General features: G+C 41.2%; 5 protein-coding genes, 1 non-coding gene and 5 pseudogenes across 16 annotated transcripts; 3 read left to right on the top strand and 8 right to left on the bottom strand.

Annotated features, from left to right (window-relative positions):
- The first annotated feature begins 95 nt into the window (after positions 1-95).
- Positions 96-5,390, top strand: LOC147919987 (putative DNA helicase MCM8; annotated as a pseudogene). The gene is made up of 17 exons (XR_015591023.1): positions 96-406; positions 670-813; positions 887-1,004; positions 1,090-1,312; positions 1,406-1,570; positions 1,907-2,170; positions 2,296-2,391; positions 2,522-2,674; positions 3,145-3,215; positions 3,289-3,407; positions 3,497-3,626; positions 3,885-3,936; positions 4,030-4,189; positions 4,276-4,450; positions 4,683-4,853; positions 4,950-5,063; positions 5,169-5,390. The product of XR_015591023.1 is annotated as a putative DNA helicase MCM8 (transcript).
- LOC104764662 (pentatricopeptide repeat-containing protein At3g09650, chloroplastic) lies at positions 5,289-8,055 on the bottom strand. The gene has a single exon (XM_010488236.3). It carries the CDS (start codon positions 7,818-7,820, stop codon positions 5,484-5,486), a length of 2,337 nt encoding a protein of 778 aa, XP_010486538.1. The 5' UTR covers positions 7,821-8,055; the 3' UTR covers positions 5,289-5,483.
- Positions 8,056-8,134: 79 nt separating this feature from the next.
- Positions 8,135-10,522, bottom strand: LOC104764660 (L-ascorbate peroxidase 2, cytosolic). 3 transcript variants are annotated; one of them, XM_010488234.3, is made up of 10 exons: positions 10,410-10,522; positions 10,133-10,276; positions 9,824-9,998; positions 9,389-9,454; positions 9,198-9,246; positions 9,025-9,107; positions 8,849-8,928; positions 8,650-8,752; positions 8,502-8,560; positions 8,135-8,328 (listed from the first exon to the last, which is right to left on the bottom strand). In XM_010488234.3, exons 2-10 carry the CDS (start codon positions 10,252-10,254, stop codon positions 8,316-8,318), a joined length of 750 nt encoding a protein of 249 aa, XP_010486536.1. In that variant the 5' UTR covers positions 10,255-10,276; positions 10,410-10,522; the 3' UTR covers positions 8,135-8,315. The 3 variants fall into 3 exon arrangements, with proteins under 3 accessions (XP_010486536.1, XP_010486535.1, XP_087358008.1); XM_010488233.2 differs by having other exon boundaries at positions 10,368-10,495; XM_087501882.1 differs by having other exon boundaries at positions 10,373-10,433.
- A 415-nt stretch (positions 10,523-10,937) lies between these two features.
- LOC147919986 (large ribosomal subunit protein uL4z-like) lies at positions 10,938-15,722 on the bottom strand. Its single transcript, XM_087501880.1, has 2 exons — positions 11,518-15,722; positions 10,938-11,187 (listed from the first exon to the last, which is right to left on the bottom strand). The coding sequence occupies exons 1-2, from the start codon at positions 12,622-12,624 to the stop codon at positions 11,074-11,076; spliced, it is 1,221 nt and encodes a 406-aa protein (XP_087358006.1). The 5' UTR covers positions 12,625-15,722; the 3' UTR covers positions 10,938-11,073.
- Positions 13,087-16,107, top strand: LOC147919985 (DEAD-box ATP-dependent RNA helicase 42 pseudogene; annotated as a pseudogene). The gene has a single exon (XR_015591022.1). The product of XR_015591022.1 is annotated as a DEAD-box ATP-dependent RNA helicase 42 pseudogene (transcript).
- A 66-nt stretch (positions 16,108-16,173) lies between these two features.
- On the bottom strand, positions 16,174-19,018 carry LOC147919984 (protein REVEILLE 8-like). 4 transcript variants are annotated; one of them, XR_015591028.1, is made up of 9 exons: positions 18,571-19,012; positions 18,092-18,149; positions 17,887-18,010; positions 17,649-17,792; positions 17,400-17,528; positions 17,221-17,330; positions 17,078-17,137; positions 16,833-16,981; positions 16,174-16,591 (listed from the first exon to the last, which is right to left on the bottom strand). XR_015591028.1 is itself a non-coding variant. In XM_087501881.1 (9 exons), the coding sequence occupies exons 1-8, from the start codon at positions 18,762-18,764 to the stop codon at positions 16,861-16,863; spliced, it is 918 nt and encodes a 305-aa protein (XP_087358007.1). In that variant the 5' UTR covers positions 18,765-19,018; the 3' UTR covers positions 16,174-16,591; positions 16,833-16,860. The 4 variants fall into 4 exon arrangements, 1 of the variants encoding a protein (XP_087358007.1); XR_015591029.1 differs by having other exon boundaries at positions 17,400-17,511; XR_015591030.1 differs by having other exon boundaries at positions 16,833-16,959; positions 17,400-17,511.
- A 471-nt stretch (positions 19,019-19,489) lies between these two features.
- On the bottom strand, positions 19,490-20,119 carry LOC147919983 (pathogenesis-related protein 1 pseudogene; annotated as a pseudogene).
- A 175-nt stretch (positions 20,120-20,294) lies between these two features.
- Positions 20,295-20,376, bottom strand: TRNAS-CGA (transfer RNA serine (anticodon CGA)). The gene has a single exon. It is a non-coding gene; the product is annotated as a tRNA-Ser (tRNA).
- Positions 20,377-20,669: 293 nt separating this feature from the next.
- Positions 20,670-23,224, bottom strand: LOC104764656 (serine/arginine-rich splicing factor RS2Z33). 2 transcript variants are annotated; one of them, XM_010488230.3, is made up of 7 exons: positions 23,016-23,224; positions 22,606-22,712; positions 21,943-22,258; positions 21,736-21,831; positions 21,441-21,631; positions 21,243-21,347; positions 20,670-21,141 (listed from the first exon to the last, which is right to left on the bottom strand). In XM_010488230.3, exons 3-7 carry the CDS (start codon positions 21,964-21,966, stop codon positions 20,832-20,834), a joined length of 726 nt encoding a protein of 241 aa, XP_010486532.1. In that variant the 5' UTR covers positions 21,967-22,258; positions 22,606-22,712; positions 23,016-23,224; the 3' UTR covers positions 20,670-20,831. The 2 variants fall into 2 exon arrangements, with proteins under 2 accessions (XP_010486532.1, XP_010486531.1); XM_010488229.3 differs by having other exon boundaries at positions 21,943-21,982.
- Positions 23,225-23,265: 41 nt separating this feature from the next.
- LOC104764655 (15-cis-phytoene desaturase, chloroplastic/chromoplastic-like) lies at positions 23,266-24,872 on the top strand (annotated as a pseudogene). The gene has a single exon (XR_015591027.1). The product of XR_015591027.1 is annotated as a 15-cis-phytoene desaturase, chloroplastic/chromoplastic-like (transcript).
- A 222-nt stretch (positions 24,873-25,094) lies between these two features.
- On the bottom strand, positions 25,095-26,116 carry LOC147919982 (protein CANDIDATE G PROTEIN-COUPLED RECEPTOR 7 pseudogene; annotated as a pseudogene). Its single transcript, XR_015591031.1, has one exon. The product of XR_015591031.1 is annotated as a protein CANDIDATE G PROTEIN-COUPLED RECEPTOR 7 pseudogene (transcript).
- Positions 26,117-26,122: the final 6 nt, after the last annotated feature.

The following is a 26,122-nucleotide window of genomic DNA, read 5'->3' as shown; positions in this document are numbered from 1 at the left end:
GCGGACAACTAAAGCTTTTTGTTTTTAATGATTTTATCCTATTTATTTTTTCTTATCTCTGGGTTTTTGGGTTTAATCATTCGGCCCACTTACCAAAAAAGCCTTATTACTTCTTTTTTTCCCGCCAAAACCCATTGGCCGAAGCGATATTTACTCAGTGACTGACGGACGAACGAGTTACGGTGATTTAAGCGGTGATGGGGTTTTACGGAGGCGGCAGCGACGGTGCAAGTATGAATTCGAGTCGCCGTAGATCACCGGAATTGATTCCATCGACATAGGGAAATTATTAGCTGTGTATATCAGGGACAACGAGAACTTGGCTATCGACGAGGAGAAGTTGCTGCTCACGGCGGAGCTCATCCGCATATTCTCCGCCTCTCCTGGTAGAGACCTAGTTTCTCAGGTATATTCGCCACCTTCAGATTAGTGCTTTATAAACTCAATTGACGATAAGTTTTGCATCAGATATCTATGAATCGAATTTGAGTGAAGCTTGTTATAGCAATTTTCCTGTATACTCTGTAACCTAATTAGCTCGATTTGGCTTTAAATCAGGGTAGACTGAGTAGATTCGTTTACCTCAGTTAGTTATTCTTAGATGAGAAACAAGTTTATAAGTTCTTTTTCATGGCATGGGACTATTGACACAAATTGGAAGAGAAACAGGTAAATGAAGAAGGTGGTGGTTCCTTCTCTTTGTCTCTTGATCTCCAACAATTCAAGAAAATATCCGATATCGAGAACTTTTTCTTAAATCTGGAGGATAATCCCAAAGGAGTTATCCCATGTATGAATGCTGCAGTTCACAAGGTAAGGTATTAAAGTTCACTATGTTTTGTTTTCTTGTTTGGCATGAGATGAAGACTTATTTCATCTTTCACAGGTTCTTTTAGGTCAATGGGAGACTAATGAATTTGAGAAGGACATGAAGATCAATGTTCGTCTCTATAATTATCCAGAATCTTCTATCTGCCTGAAAAACCTGAGAGCAGCATATATTGGTAGACTGCTCATTTCGCGTATTTAGTAATATGATGATAAACTTTAAGTGAGATGTACCATGAGTGTGTGCTTTGAAAATTGCAGGAAAGCTTGTAACAGTTCATGGGACTGTTGTTAAAGTTAGTACTGTGAAGCCCCTTGTCACACAGATGGCTTTTGACTGTGCAAAGTGCAAAACTAGCATAACCCGGGAATTTACTGATGGAAAGTTTTCACCTCCCCTAAAATGTGATGCTCATGGATGCAAGTCCAAAACGTTTACTCCAATCCGGTCCTCAGCTCAGACAATCGACTTTCAGAAAATCAGGTGTTCTTCTATTTGCGCCTTATCATTTTGTGTCCTTCATATTTGTTAGTTATGTATCTTGCATTGTTAAGCAGCTCTCCAAATGTATTTTAGGGTACAGGAAATGCAAAAGCCTGAAGACCATGTAAGAAGGACGGGTACCCCGAACTGTAGAATGTGAGCTGACGGAAGACCTTGTGAACACATGTATCCCTGGTGATGTGGTGACAGTTACGGGGATTATAGGGGTCATTAATAATTACATGGATATCGGAGGAGGTATTGGTCTATAAATTATCAATCCTTGTTGTGTCCAATATTTTCTAAACAATACCATGCCCAAACGCCTGCTATCCTTAAACCGTAGAATAGCTAGAAATTTCTCTCTTGCAGTTTTCTTCTATGGGTTTTGGGCTTCTCATTGCAGGAAAGTAAATTAGAACACAGATCAGTTGTTTGTGTTACCCATAATGACTTTTTACCAAAGATAAAGGAACTAAAAGCCTCACTAGTGGTGTTAAATACCATTTTACCATACTCTCAGAGAGATTCCCTTGATTCAATGTGCTAAGCTATGCTTAAACTTAACAAACATTTAAAATGCTACTGTTTCAGGGAAATCGAAGACCAAGAATCAAGGATTTTACTATTTGTTTATAGAGGCAGTTTCAGTGAAAAATACCAAGCGGCAGTCTGCATTTGAGAACTCAGAAGACTCTAGTAGCAGTACCCAGTCTGCAGATGTTGGTGACTTATATTCATTCTCACAGAGAGACTTGGAATTTATTGTGAAGTTCAAAGAAGAATATGGATCTGATACATTCCGTCTCATACTTCATTCAGTCTGCCCGTCTATTTATGGCCATGAAATTGTCAAAGGTTATACATCTCTCAATAACAAGTTTCCCTGGGATATCATTGGTAAAGACATGATGATTACAATTCGAAGAATTGCACACCATAATACTTCTGTTGTTTGTTATTTTTTCTTATCATTTCAACAGCTGGGATAACACTATCTCTTTTTGGAGGTGTAAGGAAGCACTCAATGGATCGGAACAAAGTTCCAGTCAGGGGAGACATTCATGTCATAATTGTTGGTAAGCTTTCGAATCAATATTTTTATTCATTGGTATAAACCTAGGCTATAGAGTACATGAACTGAGGGAAGGTTTTTCATAACTAGATTGAAGCACCAAATTTGGATTAATGATTTTCGATGCATAATAGGTGACCCTGGATTGGGCAAAAGTCAGCTTTTGCAAGCAGCAGCTGCCATTTCCCCGCGTGGTATTTATGTATGTGGTAATGCGACAACTAAAGCAGGGCTCACTGTTGCTGTGGTGAAAGATTCCATGACGAATGACTATGCGTTTGAGGCTGGTAGCTCCTTCCCTCTGCTTTATTTAGCCAATACAAACTTACATAGCATATGATTATACTGTTTCCAATATGGGTTTGCGATGCTGTTGATAGATAGTTTTACTAAAATACGTAGTTGCAGTCTAGTTGCGTCAGAGGTGCTAAAACGATTTGCTTATTTTTTATGCTTGAGGGTGTGGCATACCTTAATCGGTTTCAAGTGATATCATTTTATGTGAATTTTATACTGCTGTCTTATAGTTTTGCTAGAATGGGGGCTCATTTAACAAGATATAGATAGTTCATTCAAGGATTTGCATCTTCAACAGTTTTAATCAGAATTAGGATATAGTTTTATTGAAGAACTTCACACTAGTGAAAAGTTGTACATGCGTAGGAAGTAGGAACTCTTACTTGAAAATATCTTCAACTGATTTGTGTGTAGGACGAGAAACCTTCGTATTTATTAACCTAGTGCTACCTGTGAGCAGGTGCCATGGTACTCGCAGATGGGGGGTTGTGCTGTATTGATGAGTTCGATAAAATGACCACCGAGCATCAGGTTTTTTCTTATCAGCAAAGCATTACTTCTGATGCTGCATTTTTTTCTCATTACTTACATCACTTTGCCACAGGCACTGCTAGAAGCAATGGAACAACAATGTGTCTCTGTTGCAAAGGCTGGGCTTGTAGCTAGTCTATCAGCTCGAACTTCTGTTATAGCAGCAGCAAATCCTGTTTGTGGCCACTACAAGTAATTTTCTTACTTTGCTACTCATCATTGTGGGAATGTTTGAATTATAGTTACGATATTTAACGTTGTCTTTATGATCTCATTTTCAGCCGTGCAAAAACTGTAAACGAGAACTTAAAAATGAGTGCTGCCCTTCTCTCACGGTTTGATTTAGTTTTCATATTACTTGACAAACCTGATGAGCTACTCGATAAGCAAGTCTCAGAACATATTATGTCGGTGAGTCTCTTCATCTCAAATTTTTGTTGTGGAGCATGCCTCACATATCTATTAGCAGATTTTTATCTCTCGTAGATGGAACAAATCAGTTACAGCTACAGCTATAGTTCATTTGACATATCTGAACGTTGTCTCATTGTAAACCTTATATGAACTACTTGGTGGATAGAAGAGCTATTCTAGTTTGTGAAAAGACTCTATTGACTCTACTCGTTTGTTAATTCAGAGCCATTGATTACCTTTTATTATTTCTCGCAGCTTCATTCTGCAAGTGGAGAAACAACACCTGCATTGAAGAAGTTTAAGCTAGGTCCACTTTCTTTTGGTTGTTAGGTATATAGCTAGTATAAACATCGCCTTATGAAAGATAAATTATTGACTTCTTGCTTAATATTTAATGCAGCATCATCACAGAATGCTGGATATGCAAATATAAATGCGAAAGGGAATTCTCTACTTTCAAGACTACGGTTAGACTCTAAGAAAGATGACGACTTTTCTCCCGTTCCTGGCCAGTTGCTTAGGAAATATGTTGCTTATGCACGGACTTTTGTCAACCCTAAGTAATTTGATCTGTATCCCAGCTGCAACTACTAAATGCCCGCGAGCTACTTTAGGCCTTATGGTTAACATCTCTTTTTCTGTTCAGGATGTCAAAGGAAGCTGGAGAGATCATAAAGAAGTTTTACTTGAAGCTGAGAGACCATAACACTTCTGCTGATAGCACACCAATAACAGCAAGACAACTGGAAAGTTTGGTTAGGCTTGCGCAAGCTAGAGCTCGGGTTGACTTGAGGGAAGAAATAACAGTCCAAGACGCCATGGTAAGCCAGAACATGAAATGTCTTGTACCCTATTTCTGTTCTTACATGCATATGTTTGACCATAGACTCGACTTAACATCCATGCCATACATGTATACAAGTATTATGTTATCTGCTCGTTATTGTTGATAAGATAAGCAGCTAGCTTGAAAATTTCAATTCAAATCTGCGTTGTTGTGATGTTGGCTTGGACAAATTGTCTTGACTTCTGTCCTTGGATTTGCTACTACAGGATGTGGTTGAAATAATGAAAGAATCGTTGTATGATAAGCTTATAGATGAACATGGGGTTGTGGATTTTGGTAGGAGTGGAGGAATGAGTCAACAAAAGGAGGCCAAACGTTTCTTAAGTGCTCTTGATAAGCAATCAGAGCTGCAGCAGAAAGATTGTTTCTCTGTTTCTGTATGGACAACTTCTCGCCTCGACATTTTGCTAGTGGCTACTCTGACACTTAATTATCGGATGACCAATTTCTTACTCAAAAACATTTTACTGCAGGAGATGTATAGTTTAGCTGATAGGATTGGCCTACGAGTTCCAGGCATCGATACTTTCCTAGAGAACCTGAATATTGCCGGATATTTGCTCAAGAAGGGGCCAAAGACTTACCAGGTAGATACCTTCACCCAACTCAGAGACAAGAATGAGAAATAAACAGATAAAAGATGGATAAAAGATCAGATTTTAATCTCTACCCTGCCATAATTTCATGTATAGGTCCTCTCCTCATCTTATTCCCGGAGCCAGTCATCCAGGTCAAGATGATTAGCATTCCAAGTAAAAACCTTTCTTAGAACAGAAATTTAAAGTAAATTTAGCATGTGCATTGCCATTGTATTGTTCAAATCTAATTATGAGCCTGATTATAAAAACAGTCAATTGTATATTACACAATGCCAGAAACTCCTTAGTATTATTACATGGACTTGTGTTGAATGATTATGTTGTTCTTCACTCACCTACTGACTTACATCTACGGTAGAACCTAGTATACATTGTTGTATAAGAGAGCAGCCTGATCAATATAATGATCTAGTCTTCTCTTGGACCTAACTTCCATTCACTTCCATAGTAAGAATTAGGTAAACCGAGCCAAAACTTGAAAGCTTCAGCCGCTCTCTTTCGTTCTACCCGCCTATCTACTCTGGCTTGTGAAGCATGTTTGCTAGTGAACATCCTCGAGTGCATCTCCACATAAATCTTCTTGTACTTAGTCTTATTCGGAGGTATCCCATTCTCCTCCATGCATGCAATTATCTCCAATGCCTTCTTGAAAAACGCAGCCCTGACACATATATCTGCTAGTGTATCTAACAACCCTTCATCCGGTTTCAGCATCGGAGGAGAAGGATCTGAAGAAGAATCTGAAGATGCTTCTTTCTTTTTCACTTCACACCTTTCCTTTATCTCCTTCCAAAGCAAGAGCGCCTCACCAGGTTTCCTCGCCAGAGAAACCCCATTGGCTAGGCTCCCATAGGTAGCCACATTTGGGTAAAACCCGTTTTCTTTCATTCTTGAAACTATTCTCTGAGCATCTTCAATCAAACCTAGCCTGCAATACCCTTCAATCAACATGTTCCATGCGATCAGATCAACTTTGACCCTTGGATCATTCATCATCTCATCAAACACCCTATTCGCCAACTTAGGTTGCCCTGACATTGCAAAAGCCTTCATCAAAGTTGTGTAACTAATCTTAGTTGGTGCAATCCCTCTCGTTCTCATTTCATTGAAAAATGCTAGAGCTCCTGCGCTATCATCTATAAGAATGCATCCATCTATAATGATGTTATAGGAAACCACGTCCGGCTCGACCCCTGCATCTTCAGCCATCTCTCTTAGTAAATCCTCTGCCCTGTCTATCTGCAACTGCTTACAATATCCTTTGAGCAAAACATTATATGTAATCCTATTCGCAGGAACACCCACCCGAGCCATCTCGGCTAACACCTGCCGTGCTCTGTCCATCAACCCAGCTTTGACAAAAGCTGACACAACCGTGGTGTATGTAACTTCATCCGGGTGGCTATTTCTATCATCTTGACGCCTCATCGCCTCGAGCATTCTAGCTGTGTCTGCCACACGCCCATTCTTCATATAACCTTTCATCAACGTCGTGTAGATTCTTGAGTCTGGAGCAAAGACTTTGGGCAACAATGGTGGGTCACTCCTCGGATCAACCGAGTTAGGTAGCAATTTCTTGAACACATCCTCAAACTCCTCTTCACTGCTGCTTACCTCATCTTGAGCCGAATAACCTGAATCTTCATCATCCTCAAACGCATCATCATCATCATCTTCTGCTTCTTCCTCTTCTTTCTCCTTCAAATCCTCTGCATTGCACTCTCGTAGAACCTTACAAAGATCTCTCCTTTTCTCCCTCATCGCTTGAACAACTCTCTCAGCAGTCCTCAAATCACCAAAACCAACATAAGCTGCAACAAGAGAATGCATTGTAGTCATACAAACCTTAATCCCTTTATCAATAATCCTCTCCAACACAAAAACAATCAGTTCCTTCCTATCAACCCTCGCACACAACTTGATCATAACGTTGTAACTCAAAACATCAGGCTCACATTCCCACTCAGACATCTCGTGGAACAGCTTCCAGTACTTGTCAGTATCACCAAGATTAGCACAAGCGTTAAGCACCGCGTTAAACGCCGCCGTATCAGGCCTAGATTGAGCAACCAAAGATTGGTCGCCGAAACGTTTGACTCGTCGCGTAATAGCCGTGAATAGTTTGATAGATTCCTCCGGTCCGTCATCTCCGGCAGCAGAGAGGCTAGCTACCGCAGCTGTCCACGCTTTAACGTGAGGTAAGTAACCGGAACGGAGCATTGACTTGATGACGGAGACGGCGTAAAGGGTTTGACCAGACTTGGCTGCAGCCATGGCGAGGAGACCGAGGGAATTGGCGTCAAGACGATGAAGCTGACGTTCATTGCGGAGGCGCGTGAGGATAGATTGAGCGCGCGTGAGGCTCTCGGGTTTGGATTGATAAGATAATTGAGAAACTAAACGGCTAAGACAAGTTGGTCCAGGGAGATGAGTGGATTGAACATACTTAGCCCAAGCTTCATCTGTTCTTCTATTACGGAGTAGAAACAGAAGGTCTTGGTCGTTGTGTGTTGAGTAGGCCTCTGATGGAGAGCCCAAGAAGGAAGAGAGGTCTCCGGCGGAGCTATTAGCAGTGCCGGAAGCGGACCGTTGGAAAAATTGGCGGCGCGTGAATCGACCAGCGGCGGTGAAGCAGAGATTTATGGGGATGTGGGTGAGAGAGAAAACCACCGGTGGGGTTAACGGAGCGGAGTTTTGGTAAGGTGGAAACGACGATGATGACGTCGGAGGTCGGAGAATGTTCATCTTAGGTCCATCGAAGAGAGAGAGTGTGTGTGTGTGTCCTGTAATGAAAATGGATTATTTGGGTGGAACAGAGTTGTGCTACGTCGCCGTATTGAGATTCAAGCATCGGTTCATATTTAAATATCTCCATATTGTATTTTTGATTCAAATATAATATTCATTTTTTTTTGGTGGATCCATAATTTCGATCACAAATGCTCGAATGTCATAGATTTAAAACTACGATAACACAACTATCAATATGTAGTTTAGTTAACTACGAGATTACTTATTAGCCTCCAAACATGTATATGAAGATGTTGTAAAGAGACTTGTTTGTTTACATCAACTGAGTTGTCTTATTTCATTAGTTACAACACAACCCCAAGGCACACGTACAATACAACATTCGATTTTACTGTTTTTTGGTTCTGTTTTAATATGATTACAATGATAATGCGAGAGAACAGTAATCAAGAAATAGGGCATTGACGCCAGATTCCAACTGATTACTCCTTAGTCAGCAAACCTGCAAAGCACATAAACAAAGACCCATGTGATAACTTCCTCTGAGTTGAGTTTAATTCATTATGATCGGTTTTTAGACAAAATCGGGTGTTTGTGAGTTGAGTTTTCTGAGGAATATATCAAAGTTTACGACATTACATCAAAACAAAAAGAAAAAGTTAAAGAGAAATGTACCCAAGTTCAGACAACTTCAGATGAGCTTCCGAGTAGTCTTCAAAGAAGGCATCCTCATCCTGAGAGTAACATTTGAATCAGTGATAAATCCGTTTGACGATATATATATGATCATGAGAATCATGAAATGATGAGTTGTGTTACTTACTGCAGCATATCTCTCAACAAATGGACGAAAATGAGGATCCTCGAGAAGAGCCTTGTCGGTTGGTAGTTGAAGAAGTCCTTCTTTCTCTCCGCTTAGTATCTCTCTGTTTGATAAACCATTAAGATTCAAGAGCTTCTGATTCAGCTCCGGTCCAATTTCAAGCATGAGGAAAACATAAGCAGAGAGAAACTGATCTTACTTGAAATAGGAGTTGTCAAAAATAAGAGGATTTTGTGTCCATGCTCCCTCAAATCCTGAGCGCTCCTTGTGGCACCGACCCTGAAAGTAAAAGTTGGTATGATGAGCCAAAACTGAGAAGAGCACATATTTTAGGCTCAATTATAGGTCTTTTGTTTCTAGATGCAGCATACATACCAAGGTGTGTCCACCAGACAATGCAACAATATCTTTGTCATTGAGTCCCATCCGACCAAACACATCTCTTAGATGATCCACACCTGAATTTACAATAAAGATTATAAACATGTATCTACAATCTGGTACCTGAATTCAAACTAAAAGCATTGTTTTAATAAGATCTGCTTTACCTTTGGTGGCCTGAGGCAGACGACCTTCAGGAGGTGGCTCAACTTTGTCCTGAAAGATGAAGCTTGGTTCAGTTAATCACATGAACATTACTAAGAAGAGAGAAAACGTCACTTTGGTGGTGTCTGTATCAGACCATCATCAATCATCAGTGAGTTGCGTTTCAACAAGAAGAACTTGAATATTGACTCACCAGTCTACCAGGATGGAATGGAATCTCGGGTCCTCCAGTGATTTCAACAGCAACAACTCCAGCTAGCTACAGTGACCAAGAAAAAACAAATGAATCAAGCCGTTATACCGATAGGAAATACAAGGTAAATTTCTAAATTCAGTTATAATCATACATATGTGAATCTAGTATATAATCTCTTCGATTTCTTTGCAAACAAACCAGAGGGCCAATAACAGACGACTCAGGCTAGAGCCTAGAGAAGAACCTTTTTGAGTCATAACTTAGCGGTTTCAACAAACAAAATCACCTCAAGCTAGTAACTACTACATTTGGAAGTTACAATCATTGATGCATCCAAAAACCCTGATTATATGTGGCTATTAATTACCACAATTTGATGCATCCTATGGTCAAATATTACAGCCTAAAAAAACTCAGCACACTGAAATATACCTGATAGAAATCAGCATATGAAAGCATAGGGAACAGCTCCTTGATAGGCTCAAGAAGCCTGACGGCAATATCAAGACCATTGTTAGCTTCATGGGCCAGCTCTTGAGGATGCCTAATCGTCCCAAATGGTCCTCCAGTCTTCGTCTTCACGTCAAATGTCCCAGCCGAGTGCCATCTGCAAATTTTCCCAAAAAAAATTGCTCTCAGAGGCAATCCATTGAACAACTCACAAATGCAGCAACACTCATAAACAAAACAAAAGAAACTGTACAGAAACAGAGCAGATTAGAACCAGCGGGAGGATCTTACGCAAGACGAAGGACGATGGGAGCACAATGTTTCTCAGCGATAAGACCACGGAGCTTCCTCTTGCATCTCTGAACAGCTTTCTTGTATTCTTCTTTCACTTCGGGGTAACTCTGCTTCACCATTCTTTTCAAATTTTGCTTCTCTCTGCAAAGCGTGAAAGACTTTTTAAAACCCCACAGAGAATTCAAAACTGAAGAATCTATATATAACGATAGATAAGATTACAAGAACATACTCAACTAACTAGGAAAATACAGAGATCGATCAAAGGAGAAACCTGAACAAGTTGTTGTAAGAAGTTGTCGTTTACTTTAATTAGCGAATCAATTTATAGAATTGGCTAATGATAAAGTGAAGCTTCTAGTTTCAGTCTTTCTTTTAGAGATGCCGTGAGATGGACGGTCATGATTTGTAGATAAAAAGAGACTCTTGGCGCGCCTTCCAGAAACCATAGAAGACGATAATGATACAAACTAACCCTATACACCACGTGGCATTCTATCTTCCTTAAGTATGTATTAATCAAATATCGTTAAACTGCTCTTGACTTTAGTTTGAAAAGTTTGTATTGGGCTTAACCTTAACTATTGATCACAAGACTTGAGGACTGATCAACACTAAACAGTAAATAAATTAACATAATCTCTTCTAACTGGGTAAAAAATATGAAGCTTAAACCCTTAAAAGCCTTCCAAGTTCCAAGATTCAACCTAGGGCTTGTCTTTAATTTGGTTCATACCATCAAAAGATACGAAGGAACAAAACAATATATAAAGGAAACTGATATAGGAGTAAGAACTGAAGAAGTGAAAAGTGAAACTTGTTCATAATTCAACTTAATTAATATCCAGACTCCAAAACACAAAACAGATATTAAAAAAAAAAAGACCAAAATCTTTGACCTAAAATATGGAAGTGTGCCAAAAAAGCAGACGAGATGATTACTGGCTAGCACCGAGCCATTTGGTGAAGTTATCAAACTCGGTGTAATCACTGTCGGAGATCATAGTCTGGTACCACGACTTGCCTGCTGCTTTGATTGCCAACGCCTCCTCCTGATGTAAGAGATAAGACAAAGATGATTTCAAAATTGAGCTCGTGAAGGGAATTTTTAATTGTACATAACAAGACAAGGAATCCCACATAACCAATTTACAAGACGAAACTACTCCACAACATTTCAGAATTACAATGGTAAGACCTACACTACAAATTGAATTCACTCACACACTAAACCAGAGGGGCATAGTTTATTGTACAGCTTAACATACAATGTAAACAACTACCTAACACATCACAGTTAAGAAATCAGTTCAGCCAAATGAAATGCATACACAACAACTAAACAATGATCGATATACAAAAAAATGAAGTAATGGGATTACCTTGGTAACGGTTTTCCTCTTCTTGGTGAGCTTCTCCTTCTTGGCCTTGACTCTCTGTGCTTCAGCCAACAGTGACATCCTCTTCGCGGTCTTAGCATAAGGATTCAACTTCAACATCACATTCAAGTTCTTCAATGGATTCTTCTTAAGCACAGCCCTCTTCGCATCCTTCTTAATCGGCTTCACAACACTCTGAACCTCATCGGAGTTGATAATCCTGGCAAGATCAGCATTCACCATCTTGGCACGAGGAAGCACATATCCCATCTTCTTCTCAGATGGCTTCTCAAACGAACCATAGATAGACTCGAGCTTCTCAAAAGCAGACTTGGTCCAGATCACGAACCGACCAAGGTGACCACCAGGAGCAAGCTTCAACAAGTTAAGTCTCTCAACATGGCAAAGTTCAACACCAGGAAGATTCCTAAACGCCTTAACTATCTTAGACCCTTCAGTTCCGTAAACCACAAGAGGACCCTTCCTAGAAATGTAACGACGGTTCCTCATTTTACCTTTACCAGGACGGATCCCAATGCTTTCCTTGGCCTTCTCAGCATCATCGTAAGCACCGATTTGTTTCAAAACCTTGATCGCAGCTGAGGTCTTCTCCACACCTTCGGCGGAGTCACTCACAACAAGAGGCATCTCAGGAACGTTCTCGATCCGGTGACCACGAGCCATAACAAGCGAAGGGACAGCAGTTGCGGCGATGGCTGAGACGATAGCGTGACGCTTCATGTTGACATTGATACGACGGTGCCAGCGGCGCCAGATCTTGGTAGGAGCGAACATCCGACCACCACGACACATGTTACCGAACGCTGCTTGACCAGCACGGTGAGTACCACCACCGGGAACACGAGGGATACGTGAGACGGCACGTCCGGTTCCCCAGGACTCAGCGGAGGTCTGGTGACCGGCCTTCTTGGACACGGCGTAAGGCTGACGGCTGTTGTTCGACATTTGCGCGTGAACGAAGTTGACGATGTCGGGACGAACAGGCGCCGTCATGACGTCGGGTAATACGACGGTGGAGGATTGATCGGTGGCCATGTCACCGTCCAAACCTTGGACGGTGATGAGAGGACGAGCAGCGGCGGCGGCCATTTCTCTCGATTAGGTTTCTCTCTGTCTCTCACTCTCTCTGTCTCTTTAGACTCTTTTGAGAAATTAGGGCTTTCGCAGCTTCAGTTTAAGAAGGACTAATATACTAGGGTTTCGTTTAGGGTTACTGACGAAAACCTCGTTTAGTGGGCCTTGAGCCTTATAAAGCCCAACTGTCTGAAATATTCAGATTTTTAAGTAGCGGCCCAATTTTAAAGGCTTGAACCTCCACTTTCGATTTTGCTACTAATTAATTAAAAACAACAAAATTAACCCTTACATAAAAAATGAGAAAAATAGGGCAAAGCATTAACGAGACTTTTTGCGTACGGTTTCGTTCTCGAGTCTCGACCCTTCCGGTAGCTTCGTCTTCGTCGTCGTCACCGGGAATTTTTTGAGCTGGCGGTTAAATTCTTTGTATCTGCGTAATTAATTGGTTCTGTATCCGTATTTGTGGTGTTTAAGATGGGGAGGGATGACGATTTAAAAAGGAATCGCCGAGATCGTGACCGTAAGGATTGTGATAAGGAGACGCGGCGAGAGAAGGAGAGGCGTACGAGACCGTGTGAGAGAGTTAATAGAAGTGATTGTGAAAAGAGAGAATATGATGATGAGAGGGAGAAGATGCGGAGACAGAGGGATAGGAAGATTAGTGATTCTGAAGAAGAGACAGGGAGGGATACACGCAGAGGGGAGGAGAAGGATGATATCAAGCGTGACTTGAAACGTACAAGGAAAGAGAGTGAGAGAACTAGCAGGCATGGGGGTGAAAATGGTGAGAAGAATTCTATGGAAGAAGAAGAAGTTGAGGATAAGAAGGTGGAGAAACGGAGGAGAAGACTCCAGGAGTGGCAACAGTTGCAGAGGAAACATAAGGAATCTCAAATTGAAAGTAAGGGTCCAGAGACCAGAAAGGCTTGGACTCTTGAAGAAGAATCTGATGATGAAGATAATAAATCAGACTCAGAAGTGAAGATGGTAGACTCGGAGAGTACTGTCTCCGAGAGTGGAGGTGCTGGACCTAAAGATGAAGAGGAAATTGATCCTTTGGATGCTTATATGAATTTTAAGGTATTACCTGAGGTTGAGAAGCTTAGAAGTAGTTCTCTAGATTCTAACAAGGATGTGAAAGAAAGTGGTGACCGGGCAAACAAAGGTTTTAATAAGGCCCTCGGTAGGATAATTCAAGGTGAAGATTCTGATTCTGATTATGATTATTCAGAACCAATGAATCATCATAATGATCCAAGTTTAGACGAAGACGATGAGGAGTTCATGAAGAGAGTTAAGAAGACTAAAGCAGAGAAATTGTCTCTTGTTGACCACTCCAAAATAGAGTATGAACCTTTCCGGAAGAACTTCTATATCGAAGTCAAGGATATCTCTAGGATGACACAGGACTTGGAGCTAAAAGTACATGGGAAAGATGTACCAAGACCCATCAAATCTTGGTACCAGACTGGACTAACCAGTAAAATCTTGGATACTTTGAAGAAACTCAACTATGAAAAGCCAATGCCTATCCAAGCACAAGCACTCCCAATCATCATGAGCGGACGAGACTGCATTGGGGTTGCAAAAACCGGTTCAGGTAAAACCCTTGGCTTTGTTCTGCCAATGTTGAGGCATATCAAAGATCAGTTTCCCGTTGAAGCTGGTGATGGGCCGATTGGGCTTGTAATGGCACCTACTAGAGAACTTGTTCAGCAGATTCACAGCGATATCAAAAAGTTTGCCAAGGCATTGGGTATAAGATGTGTGGCTGTGTATGGAGGATCAGGAGTTGCCCAGCAAATCAATGATCTTAAGCGAGGTACCGAGATTGTTGTTTGTACTCCTGGCAGAATGATCGATATTCTTTGTACAAGCAGTGGAAAAATCACCAATCTGCGAAGGGTCACATTTTTGGTAATGGATGAAGCTGACCGTATGTTTGACATGGGTTTTGAGCCTCAAATTACTCGTATTGTACAAAATATTCGACATGATCGTCAAACTGTGCTATTCTCTGCCACTTTTCCACGCCAGGTTGAAACTTTGGCACGTAAAGTCTTGAACAATCCTGTGGAAATACAGGTTGGTGGGAGGAGTGTTGTGAATAAAGATATAACTCAGTTAGTTGAAATCAGACCGGAGAGTGAGAGGTTCAGAAGACTTTTGGAACTTCTTGGGGAATGGTATGAGAAAGGAAAAATTCTGGTCTTTGTTCGTTCACAGGACAAATGTGATGTATTGTATAATGATTTGATGACCAAATATGGTTATGCATGTCTATCTCTTCACGGGGGTAAGGACCAGGCTGATCGTGAATCAGCTATATCTGATTTTAAGAGCACTGTCTGCAATTTGTTGATTGCCACAAGTGTTGCAGCCAGGGGTCTAGATGTGAAAGAGCTTGACTTGGTTGTAAACTTTGATCCGCCGAACCACTATGAAGACTACGTGCATCGTGTTGGCAGGACAGGTAGGGCAGGGCGGAAAGGCTGTGCTGTAACTTTTCTCTCCGAGGATGATGCAAAATATGCACCAGATTTAGTCAAGGCCATGGAACTATCTGAGCAGCTTGTTCCTGATGATGTAAAAGCAGTGGCCGATGGGTTCATCATGGCAAAAGTGAAACAGGGTATTGAGCAAGCTCATGGAACTGGCTATGGTGGCAGTGGCTTTAGATTCAATGAAGAGGAGGAGGAAATCAGGAAAGCAGCAAAGAAAGCACAAGCGAAGGAGTATGGCTATGAGGAAGAGAAGTCTGACTCAGAAGATGAGAATGATGTAGTAAGAAAGGCTGGTAGTGATATCTCACAGCAACAAGCTATGCTTTCTCAGATAGCCGCCATTTCTGCTGCTGCTGAAGCTACTGTGACAGCTAACCAATTGCTGCCTAATGGTGGCGGGCTTGTTACTGTGGCAGGTGTCCCTCCTTGTGATGGAGCAGGCCGCGTTGCAGCCATGGCTGCTGCCGCTAACCTGCAACACAACCTTGCAAGGATTCTTCAAGCTGATGCGATGCCTGAACACTATGAACCAGAATTGGAAATCAATGATTTTCCACAAAATGCTCGGTGGAGAGTCACCCACAAAGAAACGCTTGGTCCAATATCAGAGTGGAGTGGAGCCGCCATTACCGTTAGAGGTCAGTATTATGAGTCAGGAAGTATGCCCGGACCTGGGCAACGCAAGCTTTATCTGTTCGTTGAAGGGCCTACCGAAATATCTGTTTAGACAGCAAAAGCTGAACTCAAGCGTGTTCTTGAAGACGTAACTAATCAAGCCTTCTCTCTCCCTGGAGGAACACAAGCCAGAAGATACTCTGTCCTATAAAACCATGAGGTTTGTGATTCTAAGATTTTTAACTTACTCAGATAACAAGTAATTATTTATTGCTTTATTGGAATACAATCTCTGCAAAATTGCAGAATCTTTTTATAGACATGACTTGGTGTGACAACAAACATCAATTTGATTTGATTGGGGTGGTTTCCTTCATTACCTTCGTTCTCTTTTAATTAAACAGAACTCTGAATGAAACACCTAATAGAGAAAGCTGTCAAGTTTAAAACAAACAGAGTTACCGCTATGTACTTAACACTGATCTTGAACCATTACAGTCAGTCCTAAGACTTATCCTTGACACCCGCTTAGTGAAAATATAATCCACCAAATGGGAAAAATTCAACAGCTGAACATATAATAAATACACAACACAAACAAAAAGAGACTTTTTGTACAAGAGTACCTGCGGCTGAGGCTGCCTTGCAAACCCGTGAACCGCAACTAGTAGAAAACACCTTACACAGGTCCTTGTCAAAATCTGCGCAAGACCCTATAGCCTAAAACTTCGTTTATGTTTCTCCTCAAAACAACAACCACTTTAACACAATTCCTCACATGATGATGCATTGACAAGATTGTGATTCCCAGTGACGTATAACACCAAAGTTTATTAAACATGGAAAACCGATGAGTAAACCTGCCAATACGGTGAGAACCATATAACTCTTATGTAAGACTTTACAAAGTTTGCAAGAAGCCTGAGGTGTATATATATACTGTATCCTGGTCATTTTGACTATGACTATGACTACAGTGAAAACTATATAACTCTCATTGGAAACCTTAAGAGTTAGATCACTGTCACTAGACTTATATCTATCCGTCTAACCATGATTGCATGTGATTTCTAATACTGGAAAAGAAGGAAAAACACTTACTTGCTATAGCTGATGGCTGATATTTTTGTTACGATGATTTGTCGCTTGTTGAGTTCTTGACAAGGGAATCAGTGGTACCAACGCTTGGGAGCTCGGTGTTCAGTTCATATGATGAGAGGACTATCCTCTGCAGTATTATTACAGTCGGACTAGCTGAGGTTAGATTATATTTACTCACGCAAGCGCAAAAAACTACTTTAATTGTATAAGAATCATAAAACTTTTATCGTAAATTTAACACTTACAGCGGATTCGAAATCAGGGTTTGATAAGTTAACTGTGAGGTTTCTCATCAATAGCAGAACCTGCAAAACATACATTGATCAATGAAGGATGCTAGAAGCTTGTACCATTATTGTAGTCTCAAAGCTTGTAAACTCTGACTCACAGTTTCGAAATTAATAGGATCCATTTCCTTGAGCTTTTCCACGTGACCAATCGTTTCAGGATCAAAGACACTCCCAATGAAGTTATAAACTTCAGCAAAATCAGGAACAGCTGCAAAGTATTTATCAGTAGAGTGTCCACGGCCTTAAGATATAGAGTGTTCACAGATGGTTAAATTACCGTGAAGCACGGGAGGCTGTTTCGACTTTCTTACAATCTCAGAACCTGATACTGTTCTTCGGCTTGAGCTTCCCACAGCAGATGTAGAAGGGCTACTAACATTTAATATGCCCTTCGATCCAATATTAGCTGAATCAGTGGCGTTATATGCCATAATAAGCACATGAAACGTCCTTTGATAGAACCTACTCTACTACTACCAATAAAACGAAGTAAAAAAATAAAATAAAGAGAGACAAAAGTGCATGCCTTCTGTTCCATAAAGATTAGCAAGTTCTGGCTGTGGTGAAATAACTCTGTTTAGCAGCATTGAAGCATCATCCCACAAAGTATATCCCGGCATGTCGCTATTTCGCGTAGTAAAAGACGTGGAACCTTGAAGTGCCATTTGAGCTACAACAAAAAAATGGAGTTACAACTCAAGTAAACGGAACAAAAGACTCATGTACCTTAACCAAAGTAATAAGGGATTATAAAACCATCGAACCGTTCTTTGATGCCTTTTGAGGATACGGATGAGCTGCTTTGCGCTTAGGCCGAGGGGGTGGCACATGTGCTAATGTCCCGTTTTTCTGAACCTTTAGAAAGTATTTTTGGGCATGACTCCTTATCTGCAGTAGAGTAAATATTCAAATAAAGCTGAAATACATAGCCAACAAATGTGTAAATTCTCAGAGGAGCTATTCTCAAACCTGAATTACAGTTTTGGAACCAACAAAATCTTCTATCTTCTTCCAATCACGATCAAACCTAAGGAACAGAGACCAGTAGTATCAGCACAATCAGGGTCTTGCTAAAGCAATAACACTTTCAAAACGTCCGCACAAGTATAAAGACTTTAAGAATACAGAGCTGGCTATTATTAGACATATATATATATATATATGCTTCTATTCAAAGATAATAACATGTAACAATTTCTCTGAATCTTAATGCTAAGTTCAACATGAGCTGCTACAAAAGATCTGATGTAACTCAATCAACTAGATCAATGTAACTCAACGAAGTAGATCTTATAGCTAAGATACTAAACCTAATATAATAATAAAAAAAAACATAATACTTCCTCTGACTTAACTAAAAACTCAGAAATCAGCAGCAAAGTTAAAATAACTCAAGTGTCCCTAATAAACACAAGAAAAAATAAACAAATAGAAGCAGAGAATTATACAATTGAAGTGCTTCAAGAAACTTATCATGCTCTTCCTCAGTCCAGCTCTCTCTAGACTTGGTGATGGTATAAGGTTTCCTCACTTTCTTAGACGAACCACTTTCCGCGGCCACCGCATCCGTCGTCGATGTTGATGGCGGTGGCGGTGGAGGTGCTTCGGCGGTCGTCGGATTCCTTGACGGCGACGAGCTCATCGATTTATGTTTTCAGATAACGACAGGTGTTAAGTCTTAGAGAGAGAAAATGGGAAAAAAAAAAAAAAAAAATCCAAATGGCGGGGGGAAGAAGTCGAAGTTGGTATGTGTAATAATAATAATATGTGGAGTGTGTTTCACTTTGATCTCAGACCATCCATTTTTCATTTCTTTATTTTATTTGCTATCACTTGAGTTCTAGAGCCTCAAGCTTAAGCACGTGTAGACTTTTTGTAGTCTTTGTTTATGATTATATGAAAAATGTATGGTCGTGTTTTTTTATATATTTTATAATGTTCCTATAATTGGTATGCAAGAAAACGACTCGTACCGAATCATACCAGTTGCCAATTGCTAAGTGCCAAATCAAATAAACGAATAAACGATCCACCGTCGACGTAAACTTTTCGTGGTATAAATAAATGAATATACGCATGACTAACACAATAAGTCGATATGTCCGAGTGGTTAAGGAGATAGACTTGAATCTATTGGGCTTCGCCCGCGCAGGTTCGAACCCTGCTGTCGACGTTCTCTTTTTTTTTTCCCTTTTTATTATTTTGATCAATACAAACCAAAAAAAAAACAGGACACTTTTTTTTAAATCAAATTAAAAAAAAATTCCATAACCTCTTCAATATATGCGAGGACAAAGCATAAATAATATATCTTCATTATATAAGAAAAAAAAAATGTTTTCTATCAATCTCTATTTTTTTTTTCGTTTAATTGTTTTGATCGAAAGGGCTTTCACCTTCGTAATTCCCACGTGGATCATATTCACAAACCACAAGATAGCCACGACCGTTATTGCATTTCACGCGTGCGCATCCAACGGCTGTGGTGGTTCCCCACACTATCTGCGTGTAATGGCCGCACGTCTCACCCGATGCGCACGTGTTTGTTTTCATGTCGTAGTTAAACCTTTCCTCGAACCATTTCGTCACCACTCTCTCCAGCGACCACGTCCTCCTACGCCGGTACCAGAAAATGTTCTCGCCGTAAGGCCCATTTGAATGTATCATATTGCAATCGGGCTGACGTTGTTTAGCCCATTTATCAGCGTATCGGGCCAGGCCTTTGTTCCATTCTAGAGGTGGCACGCCTGCTGACTCGCGCGCCATGTTGTGAGCTTGTAGGAATTCTCTCGATTGTCTAGCTTTCCTCGCTCTGTTGAACATACGCGCCGCCCTGTTCATCAGGTGGGGGATGATGGAGGTTCCGGAGGCAGAGGATGACCGGAAAAGAGAAGGATGACAAGGATGAGACAAGGTCATAGACATCTCCACGTCTCCCTCTGTATAATTTGTGTGCTCTCATCATCCTGGTTCCTCTGTTTCTAAGGAGTTTTTTTTTTTTTTGTTGCATTGTTCTGTTAGAATTTTCCATTTTCCTAACAGATTTGCTTGATAAGAGAAGACGACTAGCATATATTTTTAGAGTTTGTTTATGAACTTTTAAAGGTACAGGTTGTACTAAAACGACCAACCAACATACCCCGATCAACATAAGTAAAACGTAAATCACTTTCGTCAACAGCAGGATTCGAACCTGCGCAGGCAAAGCCCAACAGATTTCGAGTCTGTCTCCTTAACCACTCGGACATATTGACTTTTGCTTAGTTAATCAAAACTATTATTTATATTGACAAATTTCACAATACAATGACAAAAAATGGTCACCTGAGGTAAAACAGAAAGCTGTAGACTTGCTTCGGGAGTACAAAAACGTCTAGTCCTTTGCCTGTGATTTCAAGATTTCTGCTTCGTTATTCCCATCACCATCCGGTAAAGAAAAGGAATGCTCTTGTGCGAACGAGAAGAAAGTGTTAAAAGAGGTTTTGAGAAAGAAGAAGAGCCTCGGAATCCATTTACTTGACCATAGAACTAATGGAACAGAAACAAAGAAACGAAAAGTTGATTTATTTTCTTAAATTTTTCGAAAAATATAAGACGAAGTTTCGAGCCAAGTTCCCAAACAGGAAGAACAAAATCCATTACATTGTCTAAGACCATTATAAGTCATAAATAATCTCCCAAAAGCAAATAACATTTGTCTTCCAACTCTTCACTGGTCATCATCTTCCACAGGGCTACGGTCGTCTCTTGGGCTGTGTCCGCCTTTAGGGCTACGGTCCTCTCTGGGACTAGAACTCCGGTCTTGTTGTCCATTGGTTCCAATACCGTCATCATCATTCCTTCTCGGTCTCTCTTTGGGGCTGTGCTTCTCGCGCATTGGGCTGCCTTCTTCAGGACTCAGGCTTCTCTTTCTATCTTTGGAGGGAGGAGAGTTGTCCACCATAGGTTCAGGGCTTCTGCTTCTAGCAGCAGGTTCAGGACTCAGATCCTTTTCCTTCCTAACCGGTGATCTAGAGCGACTGAAACAATCAGACGCAGACAGAACAATACACAGTTTCATTATAATCAAACTTGTAGTTATAAGTTGTGAAATTATAAGTCATAATGGGACATCACTAGCCTGTAGCTACGACCACGGCTGTAGCTTCTGCTAGGGCTTCTTCTTCTACGACGAGGAGACCGAGACCGGGACCGAACTGGCGATCTTGAGTAACTTGCATCCCGCCTGATATATAATCAAAAACAGATGACTCAAACTTAAAAAAATGACAGTGTTTTAGGCAAGAAACAGCGTAAGAATGGGATTGGTAAATGATACCTCAGCTTCTTAGGACTGTTCTTACAATTCCTCTCAATGTGACCCCTATCTCCACATCGATAACATTTGTTCTTCCAGTCACCAGCGGAGCAATCTCGAGCCCAGTGGCCATCAAGACCACAGTTGAAGCAACGACCACTTCCAGGAGGAGGACCTCTGCTCGAGGAAAATTCTCTGGAACCACGTGGTGTCTACAACAGACGGAAAACCCAAAAAGGTTAAACGAAAGAAACTTAAAAATTCAAAATAGACCAAGAACCTAAGTTTTTAAAATATAAAATAGGGCTAATTATACCCCTTTTGCAAACTCCACAATTATACGGCTTCCATCAAAGTCTCTCCCGTCCAACCTGTACCTCGCATCATCAGCATCTCGAGGATCACTGAAATCCTGAGATCAGAAAGTGAACATGCATACCAGACAGAAAAGCCATCAATAGGACACAGCTTACATAACTAGTTAAGGAGACGACCAAGCTAGTTATAGAGGATTACTACTTACGATGAAGGCATAGTCTCGCTTCATGTCCAAATCTCGAATTCTGCGGAAATGGTTTTCCAGAAACAGTAAGGCCACATTTAACTTTAAAAGAACTGCTAGCTACTGGTGTAGCTAGTGTGCTATGATACTGCACCATCAAGGCATCAACGGCTAACAAAACACCAGATCTTGAGATTGTTGCCATTTTTTCACCACTAAAACACGCAATAAGACAAGAAACAGAACCGCCAAAGTCACCCAAACACCATGAAAGAATTTCCACCAAGGGGACCCTCTCTCTCTCTCTCTCACCATAATCCTCCAGGTCAAAAAAAACCTTCAACAAGATCATTCAGGTTAAAATATGCTACACTTTTGGGTCACAACACTCCCACCCATATAATTTAATGCAATACACAAGAATCCTCATTATGAATCGTAATTCAGACCCGGTTAAGGTATCGGACTCTAATATGAGTTGAACCAAAAGTGTGAATCTAAAACCATAGCTTTGGCTAACTACAAAGCTGACTAAGCTGAAAACAGAGCCATAATGAGTAGAACCAAAGATGTGAATCTAACAAAACCATAGCTTTGCCTGATTACAAAGCTGGCTAAGTTCACAACTGGCGGTAAAGAGAGCTGTTTCTGCTAAAAAGAACCTCCGAAAGATAGATGTATTACCTTCCATATTTGCTGAAGAGCCGTTCAAGATCCCGTTCCCTTGTTCGAGATGACAGATGACCAACATAGAGACGTGTACCACTGTATCGATCGTCATATCGAGGCATCTTTAAAAAAAGATAGGAAAGGTAATCAAATCAGCATACATATCAAAACCCCCATTAACAAACAGCTTCGAGATAGTCTTGACAAGAAGAAGAAGAAGACTGAAACAAATCTATGATATATCCAATAGCATCATTCAAATCGTATTATCTAAACATCGATTGATTTCCAAGACCTCTCGATTTGACCCGAACAAGGATCTACATCGGAACATCAAAATCATATAGATATCGAAGAGATAACAAAACAGAAAATTCCTAATTCCGGTAGAAAAAAAAAAACAAACATTCCGACTATTGCCATACCTCTAGATCCGATAATTCGCCGCACTCGGTGTATCTCGAAACTGAGCTACCCGTCACGAGTCAGATCTACGAAACACCACATAAGAGAGGAAAGACAATATATATCTGACGGTTAGGTATTATTGGTTCCAAATCAACGGCACAGATCTCATATATAGTTGAAAACAAACATGTGTTTTTTTATTAATTCCCGACAAACCATTTTCCCGGGAAAATAAAAGTTAAAAAACCTTATCCAAAACTTTTAAAAATGCCACTGGCGATCTCTCTCCCAACCTCATCCTTTTCTCATTTCTTCCCTCGCCGCCGCGGCCATACAAATCTCCGATGTAAACGCTTTCACGGAGCTCGATCGACCCTCGAAGAACCGTACGATCGGAAGAATCAAAACCGGCGTCATTATCATCGGCGCTGGACTCGCTGGTTTAGCCGCCGCAACTCGGCTCAACTCCGAACGGATCCCATTCCTACTCTTAGAAGCTTCCGACGGCGTAGGCGGACGAGTCCGTACAGATATCGTCGACGGCTTCTTTCTCGACAGAGGATTTCAGATTTTCATCACTGCGTACCCCGAAGCTAAAAAGCTTCTAGATTACGAAGCACTTGATCTGCAGCGATTCTACGCCGGAGCTAAGGTTTTTTACGGCGGGAAATTTCACACCGTCGCTGATCCTCTCCGGCATTTTTGGGATTCGGTGGCGTCTCTCACCAACCCGATCGGATCCGTCGTGGACAAAGGGCTTATCGCTTTGACGAGAGCTAGGGTTCTGATCAAGTCAGACGAAGAGATTTTGACTGCCGCTGATGAGGTTACGACCATTGATCTCCTCCGTAAGATTGGTTTCTCCGAAGCGATCCTTGATCGGTTCTTCCGACCATTCTTCGGCGGGATTTTTTTCGACAGAGACCTTGAGACGACTTCCAAGCTCTTCGATTTCATTTTCCGGTGTCTTGCTCTCGGAGAAAACACACTTCCGGCCATGGGAATCGGAGAAATCCCTAACCAGTTGGCCGAGAAATTACCCGCTAGTTCCGTCTTGTTCAACACAAGGGTAGCTTCGATTGAGTATCCAAATGGATCGGATTCGGATCCTCCTAGTGTAAGACTCCAAGACGGCGGCGTTTTGAAGGCAAAGCTAGGTGTAATAGTCGCCGTCGAGCAACAGGAAGCGGATAAGCTTCTCGAGGAGATCAGAGAGCCGGTTATGACTAAACCGGCTCGGAGTACGATTTGTGTTTATTTCACAGCTGAACCGAATCAAATACCGGTACAAGACCCGGTTCTATTCCTTAACGGGTCAAGCACCGGTATAATTAACAACATGTTCTTCGCTACGAACGTTGCTCGGACATACGCGCCACCGGGAAAGGCTCTGGTTTCGGTATCATTGATCGGATCGTTCGAGGATAGATCAGATGATTATTTGGCAGCAGAGGTTCTCAGAGAACTCTCTGGTTGGTTCAGTGAGTCGTCGGTTATGTCATGGAAACATTTGAAAACGTACCGGATAAAATTCGCTCAGCCGAACCAATGCCCACCCACTGATTTGGTTAAGAGTCCGCGGGTCGGGTCAGGTCTTTACTTGTGCGGTGATTACATGACTTCTGCTACGTTTGACGGGGCTTTGGTCTCTGGGAGACGAGCCGTGGAAGTGTTGTTACGAGAAAAGGGACAAATCAAGTAGTTTTTTCTGTTTATTAAAGGTTCTTTGTGTAGCATTTATTCATGTATTATTGTATTTGTATGTATTAGAGTATGTATCCTCTAAGATCACATCTTGGACAGTTAAACATTTATGGCTTCCTCAACTCATGTTTATGACTTAAACACCTAATGAGAAGTTGTTGTTGTGATCACTGGTCAATGCAAGAGGAATTAGAGACAATGTCTCTTAACAAACGACAGTAACTAATAAAAAGCAGTCCATGTGGTATCCGGACGTTGACAATAACTTCACTAATGTCTATGTTACTTCCCCACTAATGGCTACATGGTCAGAAAGCTCATTGACTTATAGATAGTCCTGACATCGAACTAGCGAGTCGGGTAAAGCAGATTCAGTTAAGTGACAATACATGTACCAAAAAGCAGAGGCACTGATCTTCTCATTACTAGCAAATAAGTCTTAGTACAAACAAAAACTTTTACCACATACGAGAGCAATACACAGTTATTACCTTTTGCGAGTAAACTACTTCTGAAGTTTTAAAAAAAAATCCAAAAGAAAATGCGAACGTCCTCACTGCTGATACTCCTTGATCTGTCTCAGAGTTCAAAATCATCCTCCTTCAAGGCCAACTCTGCGGCTTCCTCTTCTTCTTCATCTAAAACGAAATACTCATTCTTCTCCACCGGCCTGAACATATAGAACATCAACATGTAAAACGCCAGACTTGCAATCTCCTCAGCCGCATTGCTCACCCACTGATACTTATAAGCTGCGATAGTCTTCAGAGCAAACACTACAATCCTCGTAAAGTACAAATACCCAATGACAACAATGTAGAACTGTCTAAACAGAGTCAATTTTGCCAAGTTCCTAGCTGCTTTCCCATCGGTTTTCGAAGTCTCTCTCAACGAACGTATCGACCAGACAATGGGGAATAAGATTGCACAACAGCAAACAATATCTACAAGCAAGAATATCTGATTCCAAGTTACCCAATCTTTGATGAAAGGTCCAGTCTCTCCAATCACAATGGAAGCTATGTTGGCCAAAACCTGAAGTGGAACAACAACCATCAACACGTTCTTCTCTTTCTCTTGTAAGAAAGGCTTCAAGAAGGACCAACCAGTACCGATCAACACAATCACAGTGAAGAGAAGAACAACACGAATAAACTGGAAAATGTAGAATAAGACATCCCAGCCGTGAGGAGTACCGGTGACTTTAACGTAGTGCTTATCCTCAGCGGCACAGATCAGATTCAGAGCTTTCATCAGAAGCAACGCCGCCATGAGAACATGGATCCTATGAACAACTCTTTTATTGACAAAACAAGCATAACCCCAGAGACCAAGGAAAGCTAAGTAGCCGAGGGAGAAGAAGAAGTACAATCCAGGTAATCGGGTTGACCCGGCAGGGAGGTAATCCTTAGACCCGCTC

The sequence above is a fragment of the Camelina sativa genome, chromosome 19, assembly GCF_030686135.1.
Source record: "Camelina sativa cultivar CO46 ecotype springtype chromosome 19, ASM3068613v1".
NCBI classification, from domain to species: domain Eukaryota; kingdom Viridiplantae; phylum Streptophyta; class Magnoliopsida; order Brassicales; family Brassicaceae; genus Camelina; species Camelina sativa.
This window is presented reverse-complemented; position numbering and strand designations above follow the sequence as displayed.

Excerpts from the sequence above, each read along its gene's own strand:
- LOC104764662 (XM_010488236.3), bottom strand. The coding sequence starts at position 7,820 with ATGAACATTCTCCGACCTCCGACGTCATCATCGTCGTTTCCACCTTAC.
- LOC104764660 (XM_010488234.3), bottom strand. The coding sequence starts at position 10,254 with ATGGTGAAGCAGAGTTACCCCGAAGTGAAAGAAGAATACAAGAAAGCT. Across the intron at positions 9,247-9,388 it reads CATTCCATCCTGGTAGACTG|GACAAAGTTGAGCCACCTCC; the intron begins GTGAGTCAATAT and ends TTCATCTTTCAG. Across the intron at positions 8,929-9,024 it reads TGTCTGGTGGACACACCTTG|GGTCGGTGCCACAAGGAGCG; the intron begins GTATGTATGCTG and ends TTTTACTTTCAG.
- LOC147919986 (XM_087501880.1), bottom strand. The coding sequence starts at position 12,624 with ATGGCCGCCGCCGCTGCTCGTCCTCTCATCACCGTCCAAGGTTTGGAC. Across the intron at positions 11,188-11,517 it reads AGAGGAAAACCGTTACCAAG|GAGGAGGCGTTGGCAATCAA; the intron begins GTAATCCCATTA and ends CTCTTACATCAG.
- LOC147919984 (XM_087501881.1), bottom strand. The coding sequence starts at position 18,764 with ATGAGCTCGTCGCCGTCAAGGAATCCGACGACCGCCGAAGCACCTCCA. Across the intron at positions 18,011-18,091 it reads GTTCCAAAACTGTAATTCAG|ATAAGGAGTCATGCCCAAAA; the intron begins GTTTGAGAATAG and ends ACTCTACTGCAG. Across the intron at positions 17,793-17,886 it reads TCAAAAGGCATCAAAGAACG|CTCAAATGGCACTTCAAGGT; the intron begins GTTCGATGGTTT and ends TTTTTGTTGTAG.
- LOC104764656 (XM_010488229.3), bottom strand. The coding sequence starts at position 22,712 with ATGCCTCGATATGACGATCGATACAGTGGTACACGTCTCTATGTTGGT. Across the intron at positions 21,832-21,942 it reads AGCGAGACTATGCCTTCATC|GATTTCAGTGATCCTCGAGA; the intron begins GTAAGTAGTAAT and ends TTCTGATCTCAG. Across the intron at positions 21,142-21,242 it reads AGCCGTGGTCGTAGCTACAG|TCGCTCTAGATCACCGGTTA; the intron begins GCTAGTGATGTC and ends TGATTGTTTCAG.